At 38.9% G+C, this 16,606-nt stretch overlaps 1 protein-coding gene across 1 annotated transcript in view; it reads left to right on the forward strand.

Annotated features, from left to right (window-relative positions):
• AGBL3 (AGBL carboxypeptidase 3) overlaps positions 1 to 16,606 on the forward strand; it is a 109,710-nt gene that overhangs the window by 12,583 nt on the left and 80,521 nt on the right. Inside the window, exon 3 of the mRNA XM_052638603.1 lies at positions 146 to 331. Coding sequence (XP_052494563.1) covers positions 146 to 331 — 186 coding nt within the window. The remainder of the gene's footprint in view (positions 1 to 145; positions 332 to 16,606) is intronic.

Consider the following 16,606-nt stretch of genomic DNA (forward strand, 5'->3'; position numbering starts at 1 on the left):
AAATGCCATGAAATATAACATTTTATAACAATATCCACAAGTATTCATAAATTAATGTTATTAGAAAAAAGACTATGTAAAATAATTATAGGAATTGGGGTTTATCCTTCTTATCACTCATGATTGTGTTTGAATCCTTTTTCAGCTGACTCTATTAGTGACCCATTTTTCCCCCGGACTACACAGATACTATTGGAATATCAGCTAGGGAGATGGGTGCCACGTCTTCGTAAACCACGAGATTTATATGGTGTCTCGTCTTCTGGTCCGCTGAGCCCAACACGGTGGCCATACCACTGTGAGGTCATTGATGAAAAAATCGAACATATTGGTATGTTCTTAGCAAGTTTTGGGGATTCAAACATTGGCAGACTTACTGTGCCAAACCTGACTTCAGTAAAAACACTCTTGGTATTAAATAGTATGTTCCAGCAGAAATATAACACAAACCATGTATATAATTTTTAATTTTTTAGTAGTTAAACATTTAAAAAGATAAAGTGAAATCGACTTCAAAATATATTTTATTTATTCCAAATATATTTAAAATATTTTGCATTTTTTAATGTGAAGTCTTTGAACTCTAGTCTATATTTATACTTACTTTTCAATTCAATTCCATTTTTTCCACATCCTCGTCAACACTATCTTTTGGGTTTTGGATAATAGCCAAAAAGTAGTCAACTTAAAAAAGTAGTCACAACCTAGAAGGTGAGAGTTTTGTTTTATTTGGTGGGAATTTTTTAGGACTTCAGTCGGGAGACAGCATCTCTAGTAACCCTGAGACAGCTGTTCCAAGAAGTCAGGGGGAGGAGTCTGCTTATATAGAAATTTGCAGCAAGGGGCAGGTAGTCTGAACATCAAAAGAGTATTGTTAATTAAGGAAAACCAGATTTTCTCAAGAAATTTCGCGCTTTTCTAAGTATGGGCTTAGTGAGATCATTTTCTTACTGAAATTCTATGGATGGGCTTACTGAAATCATTTTCTTTCTTTCTTTTTTTTTTTTTTAGTTTTTTATTTTTTTAATTTTAAAATCTTTAATTCTTACATGTGTTCCCAAACATGAACCCCCCTCCCACCTCCCTCCCCATAACATCTCTGTGGGTCATCCCCATGCACCACCCCCAAGCATGCTGTATCCTGCGTCAGACATAGACTGGCAATTCAATTCTTACATGATAGTATACATGTTAGAATGCCACTCTCCCAAATCATCCCACCCTCTCCCTCTCCCTCTGAGTCCAAAAGTCCATTATACACATCTGTGTCTTTTTTCCTGTCTTGCATACAGGGTCGTCATTTCCATCTTTCTAAATTCCATATATATGTGTTAGTATACTGTATTGGTGTTTTTCTTTCTGGCTTACTTCACTCTGTATAATCGGCTCCAGTTTCATCCATCTCATCAGAACTGATTCAAATGAATTCTTTTTAACGGCTGAGTAATACTCCATTGTGTATACGTACCACAGCTTTCTTATCCATTCATCTGCTGATGGACATCTAGGTTGTTTCCATGTCCTGGCTATTATAAACAGTGCTGCGATGAACATTGGGGTACATGTGTCTCTTTCAATTCTGGTTTCCTCGGTGTGTATGCCCAGCAGTGGGATTGCTGGGTCATAAGGCAGTTCTATTTGCAATTTTTTAAGGAATCTCCACACTGTTCTCCATAGTGGCTGTACTAGTTTGCATTCCCACCAACAGTGTAGGAGGGTTCCCTTTTTTCCACACCCTCTCCAGCATTTATTGCTTGCAGATTTTTGGATCGCAGCCATTCTGACTGGTGTGAAGTGGTACCTCATTGTGGTTTTGATTTGCATTTCTCTGATAATGAGTGATGTTGAGCATCTTTTCATGTGTTTGTTAGCCATCCGTATGTCTTCTTTGGAGAAGTGTCTATTTAGTTCTTTGGCCCATTTTTTGATTGGGTCGTTTATTTTTCTGGGATTGAGCTGCATAAGTTGCTTGTATATTTTTGAGATTAGTTGTTTGTCAGTTGCTTCATTTGCTATTATTTTCTCCCATTCAGAAGGCTGTCTTTTCACCTTGCTGATATTTTCCTTTGTTGTGCAGAAGCTTTTAATTTTAATTAGATCCCATTTGTTTATTTTTGCTTTTATTTCCAGAATTCTGGGAGGTGGATCATAGAGGATCCTGCTGTGATTTATGTCTGAGAGTGTTTTGCCTATGTTCTCCTCTAGGAGTTTTATAGTTTCTGGTCTCACATTTAGATCTTTAATCCACTTTGAGTTTATTTTTGTGTGTGGTGTTAGAAAGTGATCTAGTTTCATTCTTTTACAAGTGGTTGACCAGTTTTCCCAGCACCACTTGTTAAAGAGATTGTCTTTACTCCATTGTATATTCTTGCCTCCTTTGTCAAAGATAAGGTGACCATATGTGTGTGGATTTATCTCTGGGCTTTCTATTTTGTTCCATTGATCTATATGTCTGTCTTTGTGCCAGTACCATACTGTTTTGATGACTGTGGCTTTGTAGTAGAGCCTGAAGTCAGGCAAGTTGATTCCTCCAGTTCCATTCTTCTTTCTCAAGATTGCTTTGGCAATTCGAGGTTTTTTGTATTTCCATACAAATCTTGAAATTATTTGTTCTAGTTCTGTGAAAAATATGGCTGGTAGCTTGATAGGGATTGCATTGAATTTGTAAATTGCTTTGGGTAGTATACTCATTTTCACTATATTGATTCTTCCGATCCATGAACATGATATATTTCTCCATCTATTAGTGTCCTCTTTGATTTCTTTCACCAGTGTTTTATAGTTTTCTATATATAGGTCTTTAGTTTCTTTAGGTAGATATATTCCTAAGTATTTTATTCTTTTCGTTGCAATGGTGAATGGAATTGTTTCCTTAATTTCTTTTTCTACTTTCTCATTATTAGTGTATAGGAATGCAAGGGATTTCTGTGTGTTGATTTTATATCCTGCAACTTTACTATATTCATTGATGAGCTCTAGTAATTTTCTGGTGGAGTCTTTAGGGTTTTCCATGTAGAGGATCATGTCATCTGCAAACAGTGAGAGTTTTACTTCTTCTTTTCCAATTTGGATTCCTTTTATTTCTTTTTCTGCTCTGATTGCTGTGGCCAAAACTTCCAGAACTATGTTGAATAGTAGCGGTGAAAGTGGACACCCTTGTCTTGTTCCTGACTTTAGGGGAAATGCTTTCAATTTTTCATCATTGAGGATAGTGTTTGCTGTGGGTTTGTCATATATAGCTTTTATTATGTTGAGGTATGTTCCTTCTATTCCTGCTTTCTGGAGAGTTTTTATCATAAATGGATGTTGAATTTTGTCAAAGCCCTTCTCTGCATCTATTGAGATAATCATATGGTTTTTATTTTTCAATTTGTTAATGTGGTGAATTACATTGATTGATTTGCGGATATTGAAGAATCCTTGCATCCCTGGGATAAAGCCCACTTGGTCATGGTGTATGATCTTTTTAATGTGTTGTTGGATTCTGATTGCTAGAATTTTGTTGAGGATTTTTGCATCTATGTTCATCAGTGATATTGGCCTATACTTTTCTTTTTTTGTGACATCTTTGTCAGGTTTTGGTATTAGGGTGATGGTGGCCTCATAGAATGAGTTTGGAAGTTTACCTTCCTCTGCAATTTTCTGGAAGAGTTTGAGTAGGATAGGTGTTAGCTCTTCTCTAAATTTTTGGTAGAATTCAGCTGTGAAGCCGTCTAGACCTGGGCTTTTGTTTGCTGGAAGATTTCTGATTACAGTTTCAATTTCCGTGCTTGTGATGGGTCTGTTAAGATTTTCTATTTCTTCCTGGTTCAGTTTTGGAAAATTGTACTTTTCTAAGAATTTGTCGATTTCTTCCACGTTGTCCATTTTATTGGCATACAACTGCTGATAGTAGTCTCTTATGATCCTTTGTATTTCTGTGTTGTCTGTTGTGATCTCTCCATTTTCATTTCTAATTTTATTGATTTGATTTTTCTCTCTTTGCTTCTTGATGAGTCTGGCTAATGGTTTGTCAATTTTATTTATCCTTTCAAAGAACCAGCTTTTGGCTTTGTTGATTTTTGCTATGGTCTCTTTTGTTTCTTTTGCATTTATTTCTGCCCTAATTTTTAAGATTTCTTTCCTTCTACTAACTCTGGGGTTCTCCAATTCTTCCTTTTCTAGTTGCTTTAGTTGTAGAGTTAGGTTATTTATTTGACTTTTTTCTTGTTTCTTGAGGTATGCCTGTATTGCTATGAACTTTCCTCTTAGCACTGCTTTTACAGTGTCCCACAGGTTTTGGGTTGTTGTGTTTTCATTTTCATTAGTTTCTATGCATATTTTGATTTCTTTTTTGATTTCTTCTGTGATTTGTTGGTTATTCAGAAGTGTGTTGTTCAACCTCCATATGTTGGAATTTTTTATAGTTTTTCTCCTGTAATTGAGATCTAATCTTAATGCATTATGGTCAGAAAAGACGCTTGGAATGATTTTGATTTTTTTGAATTTATCAAGTTTAGATTTATGGCCCAGGATGTGCTCTATCCTGGAGAAGGTTCCATGAGCACTTGAAAAAAAAGTGAAATTCATTGTTTTGGGGTGAAATGTCCTATAGATATCAATTAGGTCTAACTGATCTAATGTATCATTTAAAGTTTGCATTTCTTTGTTAATTTTCTGTTTAGTTGATCTGTCCATAGGTGTGAGTGGGGTATTAAAATCTCCCACTATTATTGTGTTATTGTTGATTTCCCCTTTCATACTTGTTAGCATTTGTCTTACATATTGTGGTGCTCCTATATTGGGTGCATATATATTTATAATTGTTATATCTTCTTCTTGGATTGATCCTTTGATCATTATGTAGTGGCCTTCTTTGTCTCTTTTCACAGCCTTTGTTTTAAAGTCTATTTTATCGGATATGAGTATTGCCACTCCTGCTTTCTTTTGGTCTCTATTTGCGTGGTATATCTTTTTCCAGCCCTTCACTTTCAGTCTGTATGTGTCCCTTGTTTTGAGGTGGGTCTCTTGTAAGCAGCATATAGAGGGGTCTTGTTTTTGTATCCATTCAGCCAGTCTTTGCCTTTTGGTTGGGGCGTTCAACCCATTTACATTTAAGGTAATTATTGATAAGTATGATCCCGTTACCATTTACTTTATTGTTTTGGGTTCGGGTTTATACACCCTTTTCGTGTTTCCTGTCTAGAGAATATCCTTTAGAATTTGTTCGAGAGCTGGTTTGGTGGTGCTGAATTCTCTCAGCTTTTGCTTGTCTGTAAAGCTTTTGATTTCTCCTTCGTATTTGAATGAGATCCTTGCTGGGTACAGTAATCTGGGCTGTAGGTTATTGTCTTTCATCACTTCAAGTATGTCTTGCCATTCCCTCCTGGCCTGAAGAGTTTCTATTGAAAGATCAGCTGTTATCCTTATGGGAATCCCCTTGTGTGTTATTTGTTGTTTTTCCCTTGCTGCTTTTAATATTTGTTCTTTTTGTTTGATCTTTGTTAATTTGATTAATATGTGTCTTGGGGTGTTTCGCCTTGGGTTTATCCTATTTGGAACTCTCTGTGTTTCTTGGACTTGGGTGATTATTTCCTTCCCCATTTTAGGGAAGTTTTCAACTATTATCTCCTCAAGGATTTTCTCATGATCTTTCTTTCTGTCTTCTTCTTCTGGGACTTCTATAATTCGAATGTTGGAGCGTTTCATATTGTCCTGGAGGTCTCTGAGATTGTCCTCATTTCTTTTAATTCGTTTTTCTTGTTTCCTCTCTGATTCATTTATTTCTACCATTCTATCTTCTATTTCACTAATCCTATCTTCTGCCTCCGTTATTCTACTATTTGTTGCCTCCAGAGTGTTTCTGATCTCATTTATTGCATTATTCATTATATTTTGACTCTTTTTTATTTCTTCTAGGTCCTTGTTAAACCTTTCTTGCATCTTCTCAATCCTTGTCTCTAGGCTATTTATCTGTGATTCCATTTTGATTTCAAGATTTTGGATCATTTTCACTATCAATATTCGGAATTCCTTCTCAGGTAGATTCCCTACTTCTTCCTCTTTTGTTTGGTTTGGTGGGCAACTCTCCTGTTCCTTTACCTGCTGAGTATTCCTCTGTCTCTTCATCTTGGTTATATTGCTGCGTTTGGGGTGGCCTTTTTATATTCTGTAATTTGTGGAGTTCTCTTTATTATGGAGCTTCCTCACTGTGGGTGGGGTTCTATCAGTGGCTTGTCAAGGTTTCCTGGTTAGGGAAGCTTGTGTTGGAGTTCTGGTGGGTGGAGCTGGGTTTCTTCTCTCTGGAGTGCAGTGGAGTGACCAGTAATGGGTTATGAGACATCAAAGGTTTTGGAATAATTTTGAGCTGCCTGTATATTGAAGCTCAGGGGAATGTTCCTGTGTTGCTGGAGAATTTGAGTGGTATGTCTTGTTTTGGAACTTGTTGGCCCTTGGGTGGAGCTTGGTTTCGGTGTAGGTATGAAGGCATTTGATGAGCTCCTATTGCTTAATGTTCCCTGAATTCAAGAGTTCTCTAATGTTTTCAGGCTTTGGATTTAAGCCTCCTGCTTCTGGTTTTCAGTTTTATTTTTACAGTAGCCTCTAGACTTCTCCATCTGTACAGCACCGATGATAAAACATCTAGGTTAAAGATGAAAAGTTTCTCCACATTGAGGGACACTCAGAGAGGTTCACTGAGTTACAAGGAGAAGAGAAGATGGAGGGGGTAGTTAAAGGTAACTGGAATGAGATGCGGTGAGATCAAAAGAGGAGAGAGCAAGCTAGCCAGTAGTCATTTCCTTATGTGCGTTCCATAGTCTGGACCGCTCAGAAGTATTTACGGAGTTATACAGGGAAGAGGAAAGGGAGGAAGTAGACAGAGGTGGCCAGGAGGATAAGAGAGAGGAATGAGAAGGAGAGAGACAAATCCTGCCAGTAACCAGTTCCTTAGGTGTTCTCCACCGTCTAGAACACACAGAGATTCACAGAGTTGGATAGAGAAGAGATGGGGGAGAAAAGAGACAGAGGCCACCTGGTAGAGAAAAGGAGAGTCCAAAGGAGGGGAGAGTGGTCAAGCCAGTAATCTCGCTCTCAGGTAGACTTGGGTAGTGAAGTTTGGGTTTTTAAATGTACAAAATTGACAACAAAAACCTAAGAGCAAAGATTAAAAATCTAGAGTAGAGTTTGGATTTTCAAAAATACAATATTAAAGAAAAGAAGCAGAAGGAAAAAGGAAGAAAGAAAAAAAAACAAGAATTATTAAAAAAACAACAACAACAAAAAAAAAAAAACAAAAAAAAAAACCAAAAAACCACCAACAACCATCCAAAGACTATATATGGTGTTTGCCTTAAAAAAAAAAAGACTTTAAATAGTAAGTAATAGTAAAAGACTTTAAATAGTAATAGTAGGTTATAGAAATAAAAATTAGAGGAGAAATAGAAGACTTAACAATTTAAAAAAGTTAGAAAAAAAGAAAAAAGAAAAAAAACAAAACACAAACAAACAAAACAAAAAAAAAGGAATGATTTTAAAAATAGTAAAAATATATCTGGCCCTTCTCTGATGTTGTGGGCCGTGTGGGATCACTTCCAAGGTGGTTCCCTCTGTTTAACTTCTTCTGTTTGCTGGTTTTTTAGGCTCACTAGTTCAGTCGTGCTGTGGGGTGGGGGGATGCTGCAAACAAATAGCACTGTCATGTGCACACAGTGTCTCAGCCCCGCTTGACCTGTCCCTTCTCGCGGCGCACAAACCGCTCCGGCTCTACGATGCTCAGCCGGGAACCATCTGGGGCCGGCCCTAGGCTGCGTGCACTTCCCCGGTCCAAGCCGCTCAGGTTCGGCGCTCAGGCAGCCCTCAGAGGCACAGATTCGTCTGGGACTGCGCTTTGTGCCCTTCCCAGGTCCAAGTAGCTCAGGAGTTTGGCGAGCGCGATCGCCGCGGCTTGTCACCTTTTCTGCCGCTGCTGCTCAGCTTTCTGGGTGGACCACTGGCGCCCCCCCGTGAGGCAGATTGTGACTGTCCAGCACCCCCAGAAGTCTTAACAAAGAAGCCTGCTTGCAGTTAGGTAAGTAAAGTCTCTCCGGGTCTGCAATTGCCCCTTTCCAGTCCTTACGGCTCTGGCTGCCTGTCCCCGGTGGGGGATGGTCTGCAGCTGGCTTTTTCCGTTCCGTCCTTTGTTCTGTGCTCGGTCCTGGCGGTGTCTTATGTTCGAGCTTTTCGTGCGGTAGCTATCCCACAGTCTGGTTTGCTAGCCCAAGTTAGATCATTCTGGTTGCGCGTGGGGCGTTCCTGCCCGATTCTTACAAAGCACTGTAGCCTGCGCCTCCCGTGCGTCCCTGCCCTGCCCCCACTTCCCAATGGCGGATGCAGGCTTCTGTGCTGCTTTTCCGTTGGGGGAGTTACTGTTGGGCTTGTAATCTCTTGGTTTTAATTATTTATTTATTTTTCCTTCCTGTTATGTTGCCCTCTGTGTTTCCAAGGCTCGCCACAGACTCGGCAGGGAGAGTGTTTCCTGGTGTTTGGAAACCTCTCTTCTTAAAATTCCCTTCCTGGGACGGAGCTCCCTCCCCACCTCCTTTGTCTCCTTTTTCGTCTTTTATATTTTTTCCTACCTGTTTTTGAAGACAATGGTCTGCTTTTCTGGTTGCCTGATGTCCTCTGCCAGCCGACAGAAGTTGTTTTGTGGAGTTTGCTCGGCGTTGAAATGTTCTTTTGAGGAATTTGTGAGGGAGAAAGTGGTCTTCCCGTCCTATTCCTCCGCCATCTTTACAGTTCCCTGAAATCATTTTCATATTGAAATCATTTTCTAAGTCTGGCTTATTGATATCACTCCTTTCATATGCATCTCAGCTATCTGGGGCCAGCATCCTGCAATTTGATTACTCACATCCTTAGTTCCTCGCTGTGACATCGTTGTGAATTGATAGGGCAGAAAATACTCCATTTCTCCATACCATCCTAACATGTATAAGATGATGTCTTACTGTGGCTTTGATTTTCAATTCTCTAAATATTTTTGATGTTGACAATGCAATCTTTATCAAAATTTTACAATGGTATTTTTTTAATAGAAATAATAAACAACTCTAAATTCAGATGGAACCACAAAAGGCCACACATAGACATATCAGTCTTGAGAAAGAACAAAGCTGGAGACATCACACATTCTGATTTCAAAATATATTAACAAAAAACTACAGTAACCAAAACAGTATGTCACTGGCATAAGGACACAAATACAGGCCTATGGAACAGAATTGTTGTTGTTTAGTTACTAAGTCATGTCTGACTCTTTGCGACTCCATGGACTATAGCCTGTCAGGCTCTTCTGTCCATGGGATTTCCCAGGCAAGAATACTGGAGTGGGTTGCCATTTCCTTCCTCCAGGGGATCTTCCCCACCCAGGGATCAAACTTGTGTCTCCTGTATTGGCAGGCAGATTCAGACTCCAGAAATAAATCCATGCATATATGCCAACTGATATTTAATAAGAGTGCCAAGAATCCACAATGGGGGAGAGAGTCTATTTAAAAATGTAGAGAAAATTGGATGTCAACATGCAAAGTAATGAAATTGGGACTTTATCTTATAAAAAATCAACTTAAAACAGACTAAAGACAAACTTAAGGTCTGAAACTGTAAAACTGCTAGAAAAAAAGGAGGAGGAAGCTTCATGACATTGTTCTTGGCAGTGATATCATGGGTATGACAGGAAAAACACGGGCAACAAAAGCAAAAAGAGACAAATGGAAATACACATCAAACTAAAAAGCTTCTGCACACAAAGGAAATAATCAAAATAGTGAAAAGGCAGCTTGTGGAATGAGGAAAAATATTTGCAAAACATATTTGATAAGGGTTAATCCCTTGTGGCTGAACTGGTAAAGAACTTGCCTGCAATGTGGGAGACCTGGGTTTGATCCCTGGGTTGGGAAGGAGGCTACCCACTCCAGTATTCTGGCCTGGAGAATTCCATGCAAAGAGTAGGACACAACTGAGCGACTTTCGCATCACAAAATCTCTTAAATATGTAAGAATTGCTGTAGCTCAATAAGAGAATAATAACCAGACTAAAAAAGATGGGCTAAGAATTTAAATAGAAATACAAATGAACAATAAGTATATTTACTGATTTTTATGTGAACTGTTTGATAAAAATACTTTGCCCATTTTGTTATTGGTTGTACTTTTCCTTTTCTTGGTCTGTAAATGCTACCTACATATTCAGGAGGTTGGCTTGCAGCTGTTGCTGCTAAGTCGCTTCAGTCGTGTTCGACTCTGTGCGACCCCATAGACGGCAGCCCACCAGGCTCCTACATCCAGGCAAGAATACTGGAGTGGGTTGGCTTACTATGTCATAGACCTGGCATTCTTTTCTTCTTAGTTTGTCACTTTATCATTCAGAAAATTTTAATTTTTATATAACCAGCATGTCTACTGTTTTTCTATGACTTCTGGGTTTTCAAATTCTCATGTCTCTCTTAACATGTTTTTTGGTTGTTTTTTCACAGAGTGCCAGGCTAGGCTCCCTGTGTTATACAGCAACTTCTTACCAGCTATCTGGGAAAGATTGAAGGCAGGAGGAGAAGGGGATGACAAAGAGGATGAGATTGGTTGGATGGCATCACTGACTCAATGCACATGAGTTTGAATAAGGTCCAGGAGTTGGTGATGGACAGGGAAGCCTGGCTTGCTGCAATCCATGGGGTCGCAAAGTTGGACACGACTGAGCAACTGAACTGAATGGCTAGTATATTTCAAAAGCAATTCAGATTAATAGTCAGTGGGATCTGGTTGTTATGGTTCCTAAGATAATGGTTATTAGGATGATGATAATGTGATGGGATTTATTAGTACAGGAAGGGTATAAACCAACATTTTAGGGATGGGCCTAATGGCTCATTTAGCTGACTTTCCTATAGAATATGGTATTATATGGTAGCAGAAAGAATTTTGTGTTCTTAAGGGTAGGTTCAATTCCTATGATTCTAAAGTTAAGAGAATTTAAACCTCTATTTACTCTCTATCAAAGTGACTTTTATCAGACATACTTCTTATGTTTATGGAGGGATGGTTGGTACTGTAGAAGCCTGATAGTATAATGGGTAATGAGATGTGTCATATGATTTGGACTAGCATTACATGGCATCACGAACTCAATGGACATGAGTTAGAGCAAATTCTGGGAGATATTGAAGGACAGGGAAGCCTGTTGTGCTGCAGTTCATGGGTTTGCAAAGAATTGGACACAACTTAGCAACTGAACAACAACAACAAGTGTTAGTAGTATGAAATTTTTTTTCCAGATTCATAGGAAAAGATTGTTAAGGGTAGTGTTCTGATAATGAAGTTGCTTGTGTATAGATCTGGTATATAGGGCTATGGAGTGCTCCTAGCAACAGGATTATTGTAAAAATGTTTATTCTGATAATGTCTGCTTAAGAAAAATACAACAAACATACCTGCTGCATATTCTATGTTGAAACCTGATACAAGTTCAGAGTTTTCTGTTAAGTCAAAAAAAAGCTCAGTTAGTTTCTGCTAGAGTGGAAATAAATCATATAACTAGGGGTCATGATGGGAAGATTATTTGTAAATGTTCTTGTGATGAGGGTTTTAAGGGTGAAAGATCTATTTATTAAGAGAACCTATAAAAGAATAATCAGTAGTGTTGCTTCATATGAAATTGTGCTGCTGCTCATCAGGCTCTGATTAGTAAGTATTTTGAGTTGGAAGCCCATCCAGCTCATAAGGTGGAGTTTACAGCTAGGCTTGATATAACTATAAATAATACTCCTGAAAGTGAAGTGAAAGTGAAGTCGCTCAGTCGTGTCCGACTCTTTGCGACCCGTGGACTGTAGCCCACCAAGCTCCTCCATCCATGGGATCCTCCAGGTGAGAATACTGGCGTGGGTTGCCATTTCCTTCTCTAGGGGATCTTCCTGACCCAGGGATCGAACCCAGGTCTCCCATATTGCAGGCAGACGCTTTAGCCTCTGCACCACCAGGGAAGCCCTTGAATACAAGAATACAGTGTCTCAGAAAACCTCCTATAGAGACACAGAACTTCAGATCCAAGTACTAACGTCAAAGATTTTAAGGGAGGAAAGGAAGCCAGGTTGAAAGAAGAAGGGGGAGGAGGCGGGGGGGGGCGGTGAAAGGGATGGCCTTACAGACGTCTCCTGCCACCTACAGATACCCAGGTGTTATGGGACTTTTCCCTGGGCCTCCAGAGAAGGGAGACTGGAACTCGGCCCTACCAGAAATCAGACCAGACCAGAACCAGAATTCGAGTTCTCTGCCAAGAGGAGGTGATCAGTCTCCAATCCTCAGCTCAGGCTGAGGGCCCTTTGACCATATTCCTGCGTCCAGGACTGAGGGACTAGAAAAACAGGGAAGGATAGGAAGGGTTAAGGAGAGGAAAGAGAGAGGGAAGGGGAGAGAGGTCAATAAAGTCTCTTGTTCCTTACCAGTCGGGGCACTCTCGCCAGTTGTCCGCATTAGGAGGAGACCAGGGACAAAAGGGTTCCAGTTGCAGCCACTGGGTCTGGTCCATTGGCAGGCAAGCTGGCCCCTGACTACCCCGAGTGGCAGGATGTCAGTCTCAGCAAAGAAGAGTCCCCACCAGAGTCGCCATTTGTTGCAGGAAGAGGGACCCCTTCCAGGGCCCAAAACTGGGCTGTTGTCTAACACTTGGAAATGAATTGTCCAAGGAGATGCATGCTGACAAAGCAAGAGATTTTATTGGGAAAGGGCACCTGGGTGGAGAGCAGTAGGGTAAGGAAACCCAGGAGAATTGCTCTCCTAGACTTATATTAATGAGGGGGTAGGATATAGCTAGGGGGATTCACATGATTAGGGTTAAAGTTAGGGCTACGATTGGTACAAATTATGAATATGGAAATGGAGGGTTCAGCTGGTCATAGTGGTTCCTTAATGAATAAAATGACTGTTCAGCGGTGGATTGTAATAGACCATATGGTCCTGTGACAATTGACCCTTTTCAGTTGCATATAACCTAAAATTTTTCATTCAGTTAATGTTAGGAATGCTATGACTGAAAGAAGAGGATAACAAGTATTAAGATATTAATTATAAACAGTTTGTTAGGGAGAAGATTTGAATCTCTGGCTATAAAGGTTTAAGTTTTATGGAATTTCTGGGTTCTGCCACCTTAACAAACCCTGGTCTTGGGTAGATGTTTTGTATCTGTTAAGTTGAGACTGTGTCATTAACTAGTTTTAACCTAGTTTTTAAAGTAGACCTTATTTCTCTTGTTCTTTCATAAAGTCGCTTAGTCATGCCCGACTCTTAGCGACCCCATGGACTGCAGCCTACCAGGCTTCTCCATCCATGGGATTTTCCAGGCAAGAGTACTGGAGTGGGTTGCCATTGCCTTCTTCTCCATACTGGAAGAAGTATATAATAAAAACCAACTGGATTACTTCAGTCTGAACTCAGAGATGACAGAGGATGAGATGGTTGGATGGCATCACTGACTCAGTGGACATGAGTTTGAGCAAGCTCCGGGAGTTGGTGATGGACAGGGAAGTCTGGCGTGCTGCAGTCCATGGGGTCACAAAGAGTTGGACACGACTGAGGGACTGAACTGAACTCAGATCATGTAGGATTTTAGTTGTTGAACAAATGAACCTTTAATGGTGGTTACACCATTGGGGTGTCCTGATCCAACATCAAGGTTGTAAACCCTTGTATTGCTTATACTAGTTATATCAAGCCTGGCTGTAAACATCAAGGTCGATATGAGCTCTGGAATAGGATTGTACTGTTATCCCTAAGCTTAAACTTTTGCATCAGTAAGTCATAATATGTTTTGACTGGTAAGTCTAGACTTTCAACCCTTAGAGGCTTTTTTGTTCTCCAAGGTCACCCCAACCAAAATTGTCCACCAGTATAAATTTTTGTTATCTCTCGGTGGTTTAGTTATTTTTGTTGTTGTTGATAAAGCTCCATAAGACCTCATCTTGTTTTGTTATTCCTGTTTCTTCACGGGAAGGTCAGTTTCAGTGAATGAAACTAAGAGATAGTAAAACCCTCATGTGGCCATTCATACAAGTCCTTATTTAGAGAACAAATGATTATGCTACCTTGGCCTGGTCAGGATGTTAATGGTTGTCACTGGGCAGGCAGTGCCTCTAATACTGGTTATGCTAGAGGTGATGTTTGGTCAACAGTCAGGGTTTGTGTTTGCCAAGTTCCTTTTACTTTTTTAAAATCTTACCTTGGGTGCCTGCCTGTATTGGATTAACAGTGTGTTTGATAAGTAGTTTAATGTTGAGTTTTATTCATATTTGTTTACTGTTAATCACCAGTATATTTTTACTGATGTAAACTTATGCAAGGAAAAATACTTCTTGTTACTCATATTAACATTGTTGCCTCTATTAGTTAATAGATTAGTCCAATATAAATCTAGGAGTTGATTTGCTTATTACTGATTATTAACATAAAATTATTTTTGAGCTTTAGTACTTTCTTAATTGCCGGCTGTTTTTGAACAGCATCTATGGTGTTGCTTATTTTTACTCTCTAGATAAGTTTGTACCCATTTCTAAAAAGCTATACCTTTTTTAGACTAACATTTAAAAATACATTAAAACTTATAAAAGATTTTTAGTAATTTTTAAAGTTGAACTAAAATTATTTTTCTGGACAACTAGCTGTCACCATGCTTGTTAGAATCTTCTCACTACTTTGCTACATAGATGAGTTTGTTTTAATAAACTGTTCATAAGTAGCTCATCTGGTTTTGGGATATTTAACTTAAGTTCTCTTTGTTAATGCTTGCTAGTTAAATCATTATGTGAAAGGTACAAGGGGTAAACTTTGTTTTTTTGTTACTTTTTAGGCTTCTTTCATCACTCCCTAACTATTTTCTCTATAGTGACAGAAGATATTAAGTTTCTATCTCCTACACTTTGAATGTTGAATGAATATTTTAGTTTGCTTATACTAGTAGAATAGAGAAGGGTATTGGGCTAGATTTAATTCAGAGTATTCATAAATTATGAAATGGCCTACGTGTAAACTGGGTGCATTATTTAAGCTATGCTTTGATTTATCCGAGCACACTTTCCAGTATGCTTTCTTTGTTACGTCTTGTCTCCTCTCATATGATTAGTATTTGCTATTAGATTATAGGAAATTATTACAACACTTGAGGAGGGTGATGGTTGATGTGTGCATGCCTCATGGCCTTATTCAGTTTAAGTACTCTATTCTTAATTTACTACTAAATCCTCCTTTGGTTTTTTGCTTTCATAAAAAATGTTCGTTTGGTGAACATAAATTCTTGAAGTAAAAAATGTAGCTCATTTTCTCCAATTCCGTAAGTTACACCTTGGCCTGATGTTTTTATTTATAACAATTATGCTTACTTTTGCCCATTTTTAGGGTTTGCTAAAGATAGTGGTATATAATCTGCATTAGCAAGGGTTGGTGAGGTTTATCGGGCTTTATCAGTTATAGAACAGGCTCTTTTAGAGGAGTGAGAAGCGCCACCAAGTCATTTGAGTTTTGAGCTGTTGCTAGTAGTACTACTCTGGCGTGTAATTTTGTTCCTGTAATTATTTGGGTTTAGGACTAAGCATAGTGGGGTATCTGATCCCAATTTGGGTCTTAGCTGTTGTGTAATCAGGAAATAATAAAGTCACTTTCATAGTCTCATTTTTTTTAGTTACAGCTTTTTATGGCTTAATTAAAACTGTATTTTATATTACTCTTTAATATGCTTTACACCATATTTCTGTTAATTTGGGTTACTCATTATGACCACAGTGGGTGGTATGAGATTTACCAACCCTGTTAGTATAACTTAGTTGAACTTTTGTTTCTAGCTTAATTTTTATCACTGCTGCTTCCTATAGGGGTGTGGTTAAGCAAGCTGTTATGAGCTACTAATGTTAGTGTGCTTGATGCCTGCATTGTGTAATTTTATTAAAACTGATAGACTGGGACAAAACCTGTATGTTTATAGAGTTAGTGATCTAGGCGATTTCAGTGCCTCGCTTTCAGGCTTTAAGCTACATTTACATGTTGTAATATACTGAAATAACATGTATATAGTTGTTTTATGTGATTTATGTTAGATTTAGTGTTAGAATTTTGACTAAAATGGTTGTCTAGGGATCTAGGAGATGTCTGTCTATATAAATGGCGAATATCTAAGTAGTTTATTGGTACGATTGGGGTTTATTTTCTTGGTCTGTCTATTCTCAGTGGACATGAGTTTGAGCAAATTCCAGGAGATAGTGAAGGACAGGGAAGCCTGGTAAGCTACTGTCCACGGGGCTGCAAAGAGTTGGACACGACTGAGTGACTGAACAACAGCAACAATCTTGTGTATTAAGCTGTCTTTGTATTGCATAGATGGCCAAGTTCTATGTATTTGTATATTTTTGCCTTCTTTGGGGGTTTGACAGGGCATTATGGGCATATAGAGCATGGGATTTAGTGGGGTGTAGATTGCGTGTTCAAAAGCAGAGACATTACTTTGCCGACTAAGGTCCATCTAGTCAAGGCTATGGTTTTTCCTGTGGTCATGTATGGATGTGAGAGTTGGACTGTGAAGAAGGCTGAGCACCGAAGAATTGATGCTTTTGAA

The sequence above is a fragment of the Budorcas taxicolor genome, chromosome 4 (genome assembly GCF_023091745.1).
Source record: "Budorcas taxicolor isolate Tak-1 chromosome 4, Takin1.1, whole genome shotgun sequence".
Lineage (NCBI taxonomy): Eukaryota > Metazoa > Chordata > Mammalia > Artiodactyla > Bovidae > Budorcas > Budorcas taxicolor.